Source organism: Canis lupus, chromosome 4, assembly GCF_048164855.1.
Source record: "Canis lupus baileyi chromosome 4, mCanLup2.hap1, whole genome shotgun sequence".
Lineage (NCBI taxonomy): Eukaryota > Metazoa > Chordata > Mammalia > Carnivora > Canidae > Canis > Canis lupus.
In genome coordinates this window covers 10,193,064-10,204,065 of record NC_132841.1, presented here as the reverse complement: position 1 = coordinate 10,204,065, position 11,002 = coordinate 10,193,064, and the positions used below count along the sequence as shown (strand labels likewise).

Genomic DNA, 11,002 nt, shown 5'->3' with positions numbered 1-11,002 from the left:
TTTCAAGGTACATGGAAGGTAATTTTGATATATAATTGAAATTTTCTCCTATTTCTGAATTCAGAATTTACATAACTACATAAGTACCATATAATTTGTACAGCATAATGAATTGACTAACATATATTGTGAAATGATGACCACAGTAAAGTTAACATTCATTACCTCATATAGATACAAAAAGAGAAAAAAAAAAGTTTTCCTTGTAATGAGAACTCCTAGGACCTACTCTCCTAATAACTTTCAAATATGCCATACAGCATTACCCATGATGATGCAGTTAACATGTCAAACATTACATCTGGGATTCGTTTTAATACTAATTCTGCTTCACTGGTGTGTCTACATTGAGGACTCCAGTTATATGTATTTTGGTTCTTCTTTCCTTTTACCTCAACCACTTCTCTTTGAACACTTTTTTGTTTCTTTCTTTCTTATTGTTCAATTTCTTGATTATTTTCTTGCCATTCTTCAGTGTCCTTTTACATATATTTGACTATATTCTCCCATGGGCATTTCATAATTATTTTTTGTTTCTCAGATCGTTTTGTCTTCTTTTCCATATTTTTCTTGAATTTGATGAGCTTTAATTGTATTGCTTCTTAATTTTTGTCTAGTCTGTTCTTAGTTTTCGAATTTCTGATTTTAGTTGTCTAGATGTACGCACATTGTGTATGTGTGTGTGTGTCCATATACATGATGCTTTGTTCAGTTTGGTAGTTTGATGTGTGGTGTAACAATTTCTTCTGCTTCCTGGTTTTGTGTGTGTGTGTGTGTGTGTGTGTGTGTGTGTATGTATGTGTGTCATCAGCCAAAAATGTCAGGATTCATTTTTTTTGTCATAGGAAATGTGATTCCTTTTTTGTTTTCTTTTTGTGGTAGTTTTGTATTCATTCAATTTGATGTTACCCCGTTACTAAGAATTTTGACACTGGATTCCCAGTTCTATTTGTAGAGTGAAGTGCAGTTTTTAATAGATAACTGTCTGGGGGAGGGACTGGCCGTCTTTTATTTCTGTAGGATCTTTAATTTGCCCTTTGTACTTCCTTCTTTCCCTTCTCTGCTAGGCCTCCAAAGGGCATTACCCTCTCTTTATTTATTTGACTTCTCCCAGAAGCAAGGCTTCTTCAAGGCTGCCACCTCCTGTCCCATTCTCTTTCAAACCTCTTCCCTGTTAAGTACCTGACCTGTGTTCAGTTTTAGTTTTTGGTGTTGGACTTTCTCTTTGTAGAGGCTTTAAGCCGGGACTTCACTTAAGTCCTTGGCAGCAGTGCAAGGAGCGCTGCTGGAATCGGATGTCTTTTCTTTCTTCTACTTAAGAAGTAATTAGAAGTTCAGTTCCCGGCATTCCCTCTCCTAGCGGTGCCGAAGGCTTGTTTGTGTTTGTATTTTGGTGAGTAGAGATTCAGATTCAGGCAGCTGCCTTATCCTCCAGACGGGGAAGCTCCTGAAATCGCGTTCGAAACAACCAGCGCCAAGTAACAGTTCTTTCTTTCTTAGGAGCACGGGGAAACTTTGCGTGTGGCAAGGGCATCGTCAAGGTTACAGAGATCTGTTACGAGACAGGTGTATTTTCCCGAGATGTTTATGTGCTAACTCTTCTTTCTTCTCTTAAGAAAGCAACACATTCAAAGGAAAAGATCGAAAAAACAAAATACGTCGCATCCCTTCTTCCTCTTTCGCGTTTCTTAACAACAAAATTAAACAAAAATAATCCTGCTACTGAGGGCTGTCCATTTTCTCGGAAAAACGTTCCCTTGACCGCTCGCATTCTACCCGTGGGCCCCCACCTCTGACTAAATAAATACCTACAATCGACAACTGGGGACCAGGGATGTTTTGCTGCGAGATTAGAAAGAAAACTGCAGCGAGCAGGGGCGAAGTCGGGTCCAGCAGGCGGGTTTGCACCAAAGCACTCAGGCGGGCGGGCCGGGAAGGGCGAGCCCGAGGGGTCCCGAGGCCCGGGAGCGGGGCGCCCACGGCCTCCCCGGCGGGCCCCGGTGCGTGTGCACGTGTGTGTGTGCACGTGCGCGCGCTCCGCCGGGCCGGGCCGGGCCGGGCCGCCACCTGTCACTCACGGGGGCGGCCGGGCCGCGGCGGGGAGGACGCAGAGGGGCGGGGCGGGGCGGGGCGGGGCCGGGCCCGCGGACGCCCTCCCGCCGGAGCCCCGCGTGCTGCCGCCATGGAGACGCGGCAATCCCCTCCTCCGGCCCGCGTCCCGGCCCCCGCAGCCGCCGCCGATTGGTCGCCCTTTGCTCCCTGACCCGCTCGCCGCCTCCGAGGCCGCCGCTTCCTGCTCGGGCGCCGCGCCGCGCTCCCGGCCCGGGGCGGAGCTCGGGCGCCGGGCGCGCGCCGCCTTCGCCGCCGCCGAGCAGCCGCCCGCGCCGGAGGAGGAGCCGCCGCCGCGCCCTTCCCCTTCCTCCGCTCCTCCCCCGGCCCGCTCCCCGCCCGCGCCGGCCCCAGGCAGCACTCGCGAGCAGCGGCGGCCGCGGCCGGCGGCCGAGAGGGGAGAATGCGGCGGCGCTCGCGGATGCTGCTCTGCTTCGCCTTCCTGTGGGTGCTGGGCATCGCCTACTACATGTACTCGGGGGGCGGCTCCGCGCTGGCCGCGGGCGCGGGCGGCGGCGCCGGCAGGAAGGTGAGTGGGGCGCCCTGCCCGGGCCCGACCGGCCCCCGAGCCCCCGGCTCCCCTTCCCCCAGCAGCCCCTCGCGCGCCGACGCGCCCCCTGCCCCGCTGCGGACCCCGCGCCGGGACGAGGCGGGCCGGGCGCCGACGGGGGCTCCCGCCCCTCCGCTCTCCTCCGCTCGGGCCCCCGCTCCCCTCCCCCGGCCTCCCGGCCGGCCCCCCGGGGCAGGGGCGCACCGGGCCCTCGGCGCTCGGCCGGCTCGGGAGACGGCGGCCCTGCGGGACCCCGGACGCCTTCCTCGGCGCCCCCCTGCCCCTCCGTGCGCGTCCTCCGGGTAGACGTCCCCCTCTGTCTGCTCCGCGTAACTGAAGTTGAGTCTGGTCCGGCCGCCGGGAGCCCCGTCCCCTGCGGTGGGAAGTTTAGCGGCGGGGGTGTTGGGACGCACAAAAGGGGGTGGGGAGGAGAGGAGGGAGAGGCGGCCGCCTCTCCGAAGCGCCGTGTGCGGGAGAGAGGAGTCCAAGTTTCTTTCCAGCCCTTTGATACAAGCCGCTGCAGAGCCTCCCCCCTTTCCCCCTTGTCAGCGCGCGGCGGGAGTTGGGGGGCAGCTCGGGGTCAGCTCGGGGTCTCGCCGCTTTCTCTGCCCATCGCCCCTGGGGGCGGCGGCGGCGGCGGCGGGTGCAGCCAGCCGGGTGCCGGAGAGAAGGGGCTCCCTGGGCGGGTGTGAGCCGAGGGCCCGCGCGCCCCTCGCCCGGAGTGGGGCCGGCCACAGACACCCCCGCCCCCCGACTTCGAGGCTCTGGCCCGCTCGGCCCGACCCTCCTGGCCCCGCCTGGCCCGGGCGCCCTGCGCGTGCCTTTCCCAGCCCCGCTGCCTGGTTACGCGGGGGTGGTCCCTGTCCTATGGGCGTGCTTTGAGCAGGCTCCCGGGGGCCGAGGGGCTAGGCCCCGGGCACCGCATAAGCCCCCCGACAGCCGGGCGTTTTCGGGAGGAAATGGGGCGGCCAGGGAAGCCCCGACGGCGGGGTCCTGCGGCCGCGCGCGCTGCCGGCGGAGGGCTTTGGCTGGGCACATGCCGCCCGCGGGGTTGTGGCGCTTAGCGGGCAAGAGGCTTTGAAAGCAGCGCTATCTTTTCCAAAATCCTGTAACCCTCATTACTGTGGCGTTTAGTGTCACCGCGAACCCAGGAAATTCTGAGTTCATGGAGGTGGACCGCGGGTTGGGCTGGAACTAGCGAATGGTATTCTGAAACAAGCCAGACGGGACCGACCGTGCATGAACAGACTTTTTAGCCTTCAAGTCAGACAGGTGAAGTCAACGCTGAGGTTTGGCCGCCTCTGAGGTTTCCCCCCTTGTTTGTGTCATTGATTCACTGATTCATTCATTCTCACCTGAAGGTATTAGATGGAGGTAGGTATCTTGTGTGAGTCTTGGGAAATTGCATGGGTTTGCTTTATCTGGAGGGAACAGAAATGGAAAGTCTTTCCATGTGCTGAATTGGCCTAGCTTAGTTCTGCGCCAACAGGGTGCTCTTAGCCCAATTTCTTTTTCTTTTTTTAATGCAGAGAACTGCTGTAGATGTACCTGAAGTCTCTTGTTTATTCTTGAATGGTGAAGAGCAGTGCATCCAGTAGGAGCACTGCAGCCCTTTAAAAACTATGCTCATGTTAAACTGAAATTCTTTTCAAAACTTTGCTTTGCAATAAACTAGGCCTTGGCAGGTCTGCAAGGTCTGGTATGCTGGTGGGACCTGGCAAAGCCTTCTGCCTTTCATGCAAAAGAAAAACAAACAAATAAGCCACACTGGTATTTCTCTTTCCTTGGGTTTAGTACTTTCCTTAGTACCTGTGATTAGAAACAGCAACAGTGTGTCCTTAGCATCCAGAGAGGCTGCTTTCTCCCTGGTGGCCTTCAGCCGCTGGTTTTTGAGGGGTATCCTTAATTGAAAGAAAAAAATCCAAGAACTCTTTGTGACCTAGTGGCAATGGGAAGGTATGGAGATCAGGTAGGAAAAAAATGTGTGGGAAATGAACAATTATACATGGATTGGTGATTTGGGATTCTATTCTTTCTGTCAACGAACCATAAAATTTAATCCTAGCCCTTAGAATGGTTTAGTGATTTGTCAGTTGAGGAAGAGGTGTGTAAATGCAATAGCTTTTGAAATCACAGCAAAAGACTCATTAACTTAGGGTTGTGGATGCTGGTATAAAAGTCGAAGCTGCGAGACCATTCTGGAGGGCCTGAATAGAACCCCGCTGTCCTGAATTTCCTAATCTAGAGTGTAAAACTGGGTAGTCTTCCTTCCTCCTGAATTGTTTCCATGGATTTAAAGACTAAAGAGTCTTCAAATTTAGTTCATCCTTATGATGAAAGGAAATCTGTTGGGTTTTTTTTGGGGGGGGGCTTGCAAAGTATGGACTTAAAAAAGATCATGTGGTATGCAAGTGAAGGCAGAATGTAAATAATAGCTATAGTTTTTTAGATGCAAGTGGAATTAATGTTTCTTCTCTTGATTCATACTATGCTATAATAAGTCAAAGCTCTTGTTCTGTATTTAGCACGTTTTGCTCTGCCCTGATGTTTTTCACGGGGTACCAGGCTTCAGTATTAGGCTTTGGGGGATTGTCTGACGGGAGCCTGCCTGGTGTTTCTGCTGCTTCAGCACCCCTGCCCGGGCTTGTTGCTCTGTGCCCTGCCTGTTAAATAACTGATCTCAGGACTGTTATTCTCCATTTGGCAAAACCCACAAAGTCAACTCACCTCAGATTGCAGATCTAATACAGTGAACAGGAACAGGTGCTCAAAAGCAATCTGGGCATAGCAGCACCATTTGGGACTCAATGCTGAGGTTCAGGGTGGGTAGTCAATCAGTTTATGCATAATGTTTAAAATTATACCATTTACACATGTATAGATCTCTGCACTCCTCCCATAGTTTGCTTCCCCCCCCCCCCCAAATTGATGATTTGCACTTCAATGATGCCTTTCCTTCAAACATCTTAAATGCTTTACAATTTTAATCATGTTAAGTCTCCCCAGGCCTTGGCAGGTTGGCAGTGGATAGAGCTATAGAAGAGAAGAAGGGATTTCTGTTGCAGTGAGCCTGCCTCTGGGTAAAGTGTGGCCGTTGAGGATGGAAAGGGAATGGTTTCCCAGTTTGTGAAGAATGATCTCTACCAAAAGAGAGCATGTCCAGCCTGAGATCCCTTGTCTGTGCTGCTCACATCCTCGGGAGGTAGGTGAGAGTGTTAGCTGAAGGACATGACCAAGGCCTGGGCATCCTGTTCACTTCCCATCCTTCCTTGATGAGTGGATGAACTGCTGCAGCCCTCACTTTGGGGGGCTTTGGGGGTTCGAGGATGGAGGGCTGGGGGGAGGGCGGTATTCTTGTAGGAGGCATTTGCAGGGAGGAGGGAGTGGTGAGAGACCTCACTTGGTTGGAGTGTGGCACGTGTATAGGGGAACAGTGGGGTATGAAATTGGAGAAGGAGGTGGGGACTGGGCCGAAGAGGGCTTCACATGCCAAGCTGACTCATTGATTCTCAGTTTGGTCTATCAGGGAAATAGTCATGTTTCTTGAGCTGGGTTATGGACATTCACAGGAAGAGGAATGGCATGAATCCATTTATTGGCGCTGAGTGACGTTAGCTCTCTACCACCTTCTGCTTAGTGACCTTTACTAATTCACTCTCTGACCCTCAGTTTTTCATCTTTACAGTGGCGATAATCATTTTCACCTTATGGCAGAGAGCTAAATGCCATTAGTAGGTGTTGAGAAATAGTAGATGCTGAATAAATGGTTTTGGGGCTGGGGGTGGTGATAAAGAACAAGTAAAAAGCCACAATACTCCTTGAAAAAGCCGAATATTGAACCAGGAATCTGCAGTGTCTTCTGGCTCTCTGGAAAATCGTTGATGTTTTTATTTTTTCTTTAGCTTTCATCCATTCCTCTGAGATTGATTTGTTTGGTTTATTTGGGCTTGTTCTAAAGAACCTTGAATGACATTAAGGACTGCCTTTGGGGGACGCAGTCTGGACTGCGCCAGCTCTTTCATGCCTAGCTGCGGTATAGGAGTGGGGTCCCCACCTGTTGGCAGCCAGCAGGCAAGCTGGATGGAAGGCACATCTTTCTCTGGCGATTGTGTGAACAGAGCGTGTGATAAACGTGCCCTTCAGTGGAGACTTCCTGTGGCAAGGAAGCCAGCCTGCTCCATCCCCCACCTACGATCTGGGCTCCCCTCTGTCTCTGCAGCCTTGCTTCTCCTGGCGGGAGGGGAGCTATGACTGCTCTCGGCTGAGTGGTTTGAGGTGGAACATGAAGCTGCCATGTGCTTTGATGGGTGTCAGTAGATATGTGAGTCTGTGGGTGTATGTGCAGGAGGGGACCCATACTACACCTCGCCACCTATAATCAGTTTGGAGTTTAAAGAAATTCCATTTGAAATGAGAGTTTGAAGCTGAGGCAGGGAGGGCAGCAGAGGGGGGAAAAACACTATCGCCAGAGAATCTGACAAATGGCACTGTAATATAAACTTTTCTCTAAAGAAAATCAAGTTTCCCTGTTCCCAAGTTATGTTGTGGCTGCCTCCGGGTGCTCAAACATAATGGAAACAGATTGTGACTGATAAACAGTGCCAAAGTAATGAGCGCTTCCCTTAACCCTCTAAGAAAAATGGAAAAGAAGTGGCTGTACCCAGTACAGAGTAGGGTCAGCTTGCTCAGGCTGTCAAACCTTGAGGTAGGGTTGAGGAGACCCAACTGGTAGAGGTTGTACGTGGCCTTCAGGCCCTCTGTAAATCTCTCCACCATACCTCCTCATGCGTGGTGGGTTTCCTATTTGGATCAGAGGAAGAGGTAATCAAGAGGTGGTCAGGAAAATGACTGGGCATGCACGCATTTATATCTCTATATGCATATAATATTTTGTTTCTGCCATTCATGTTTTTCAGATCTTTGGGGAGTGGGAAGTAAGTTTGGGAGGATGTCGATTTCAAAGCAGGCAATGCTATGCTGCCTACCTTCTAGCAAATCCGAGGCAGTTGGCTTAGTGGAAGGAGGAGGTGGTGGTAGTGGTGGTGGTGGTGGTGGTGATGGTGATGAGGGTGAGGCTGAGACTGCTTGGGGCAGAGACACAGGCACACACAGGAGTTCACTTTGAGGTTCTGGCTGAGATCCCAGGAAGGACTCAGGGTATTCCTGGGGAAAAAAAAAGAAAATCTATGCAGCCTCCTAGCTGGCCCAGCAGAATTCGAGGGATGAGAAAAGTAGCCAAACCTGGCCAAATCCACTCCCTGCTTTTGTTCTTCTGCATTTCTCCTTGTGAATCCTCTTCTGGAAGGTTTGCATGGATGAGATGATGCTGAGACATATAAGCTGGGTGGATGTCCAAATGGAAACACACCCATACCGTGATGCCACACAGATTAAAATAGGGGGATGCTTCCATACTGGTTGGTAAGTAAATGTCACTCCTAAGACTCTGAATGATTCCCAGCCCCTGGCTATCCTGGTCTCTTCCCTTGGGAATCCCTTCACCATGATCAGCAACCAAAGAATTGAAAGCTGCCACTGCAGGGGCCTTTTGTACCCTACCTCTGCGTCCACATCACAGTGATACTTAAACATGCTGAGTATCACTCATGTAAGTGTGCCGCTTGGATCCAAGGAAGCGTTGGCCTGGTCTCACTTCTCTGACCTGAAGGGTCATCTTTCCCCTTGAGGGTGTGTTTGAGTCTCTGCTACTGGGGACCCTTGTTCCCCTCTTGTTGTCTTGGATCCAGACTGTCTTGCCTCCAGACTGCCTTTTTGGTGAAGTTTTTGAAGGCAGACCTCCTGGTACTTCCACAAGCAAACCCACCTGAGAGGGTTTTAGGAAAGGCTGGGCCTGGTAAGGAATGTCCCTTCTTTGAGAGTTTAGATTGAATGTGTTGGAGGGAGTACTCCTGTGGACACTCATGCCTGCGTGTTGGAGGGAGCCCTCCTATGGACACTCATGCCCACAGAGTGGAACCAGACTTTGTCTCTTAGCTGGTGTGAAGGTTCTCTAGCCTTCAGCCATGTGCTTGACCTTAAGGATTGGTTCCATGGCAGGAGGTACCAGGAGGACCTGTCTGGTTTACCTGTCTACTCAGGAGAGCCTCCTCCACCTTTCTCCTTTCTGATCATGGGACCATTTCTAGGAAATAAAAAGCCAGACTCGGGGCACCTGGGTGGCTTCACGGTCGAGCATCTGCTTTTGGCTCAGGTCGTGATTCCGGGATCGAGTCCTGCATCGGGCTCCCTGTAGGGAGCCTACTTTTCCCTCTGCCAATGTCTCTGCTTCTCTCTCTCTCTCTCTCTCTCTCTGTCTTTCATAAATAAATAAAATCTTAAAAAAAAAAAAAAACCCAAAAACCAGACTCAAGGAGCCAACAAGGCCTTTCCTGGTGGAGCACGTCACCCTCACCCCTGGTCCCTTGGCCTAGGCAGGTAGATCTCTGCTCCTGCCCTCACTCTGCCTCTTGGAGCATAGAGTGAGACACTTGGCATTTTTGCATTCCGTCATGTCCGGGATTACAGGCCTGGGAAACATGTCGTTTTATACACATTGGGTTTCTTAGCAGGCTGGAATGTAGAAGGCAGTGATTCACTGGGGCTGGGTCTGAGAAAACCAAAAACGGTCGCATAGAATCTCACTCCCGGGCCTAAATTGAAACAGCTCTGCCAGGCTTTGGGAATTCTGTGCCGTGAGCCCCACGTGTTACAGGAGCTGGCTGTTGTGGAGCAGCGGCTGAGGGGTGGCTGTCTGGGGACGTGGAATGGGCCGGTCACTGTGGCCCAGAGTGGGCATCAAAGCTGCCTTGGGCCGCCTGCCTGGGCAAACTCTCCTCTGTCTCCTCGCCCTCTGCCCTCCCCAGGGTCTCTCGGGCCCTGAGTGCTGGTTACCCGATCCTGCCGGGGTAGCTGTTTATGGCCTGGGGATTTTTTGCGGGGAAGAATGGTCAGTCTGGCTGGGACGGAGTTACTGACTTTCCAGAGCCCCAAACTGGACACGTGTTTTGTCAGTGTCCTTGTGGGGCATGATCACCCCCGATCAGGGTTGCTCAGGCTTGACCTGGTTGACATTTGGAGACAGATAATCTTTGTTGTGTGGGGCTACACTGCGTATCATCGGGTGTTTAGTGGCTTCCGTGGCCTTGACCCCGCATGTGACAACCAACAGCATCTTGAGGCACTGCCAAGTGTCACCTGGAGGACAGAGACGTCCCTCATTGAGAGCCACTGCTGTGTCTATGTTAACTTTCATTTCTTTTCTCTCTGTGACTTTTATGGTTAGATCCTAGCAGAACAGGATGGCCTCTTTGTGTGGTCAGGGGTGGAACCCCTGGGCAAGGGTTTTAATCTAATAAACACTTAAGCTGTTAGCACCCACTGTGTGCCAGGCCATGTCCTAACGCTGCTCTGTCAATATGAACTCAGTGACTTCTCCTGATAGCCCCTTCGGTTCTGTCATTTTACTGATGGAGCCTGAAGCACAGAGAGGGGGAGTGACTTTCCTAAGGTGGCGGAGCTGGTGGATGGCTGACCCAGAGTCGTCTGCTGGGAGGAATCTCCCGAGGCCTCGGTGGGTGGTGGGCTTTGTGGCAGCTCGGGGCCTGGAAGGTGTCTGGCGGCCAGCAGCGTGGCATGTGGCTTGCTGTCGGGAGCCGGCCTTGCCGTGCTCTTGGCATGCCCTCATCCTGCTGCCCCTTGTCAGAGCATTCCTGGAAGGCATTTTGGAGCACCCATAGTAATGCTTTGATGGTAGTGTCAGTCTGTTTTGCCTTTTTCATTTTTTAACCTTTTGCGCTGTGAGAGGTTTTGTGTGTTCTCCATCCGCCATCTGCCTGTCCTGAAGACGACCGTCCCCAGCTGCCCCTCTGGCAGGAGCAGAAGTCAAAACAGGCTCTGGTCCCTTTCATTCATCCTTTCAATGAGTATTTCTTTAACACCTAGTGTGTGACAGGCACTATTTGGGTGCTTGGGAACGTGGCAGGACTATAACAGGCAGGATCCCTGTCCTCATGGAACTTTGATTTTAGTGGGGAGCTAGACGAAACCCAGGATAGGTAAGTAGCCGCTGCAGTGTGAAGAAAGGTGCCAAGTGCAGAGGGAGGGGATAGGAACCGAGTGGGGGTCCAGCTCACTGGAGAAGTGAGCTTTGAGCCAAAACTGGAAGCAGATGAATGTTTGGGACTCACTTCGCTTCACACGCAGCCAATGGTTTTAGCCGTGTCCTGTCTTCGTGATGCCTCCTTTTGCTGACTTTTGCCAAATAAATGAGCTAGTTTTTTACCTCTGTAGATTGATACCTTTGGTTTGTCACAGGTGGGGTTTCCTGTGTGGTGTGGGAACCTT

At 52.0% G+C, this 11,002-nt stretch overlaps 1 protein-coding gene across 2 annotated transcripts in view; it reads left to right on the top strand.

Annotated features, from left to right (window-relative positions):
* Window positions 1-2,434: 2,434 nt before the first annotated feature.
* GALNT2 (polypeptide N-acetylgalactosaminyltransferase 2) overlaps window positions 2,435-11,002 on the top strand; it is a 189,184-nt gene continuing 180,616 nt past the window's right edge. The window contains exon 1 of one of the 2 annotated variants that reach the window (XM_072823113.1): window positions 2,435-2,638. In XM_072823113.1, coding sequence (XP_072679214.1) covers window positions 2,513-2,638 — 126 coding nt within the window. In that variant the 5' untranslated portion in view covers window positions 2,435-2,512. Of the gene's footprint in view, window positions 2,639-5,659; window positions 5,862-11,002 lie in introns of those variants that run through there. The other variant, XM_072823114.1, reaches the window with a different exon arrangement.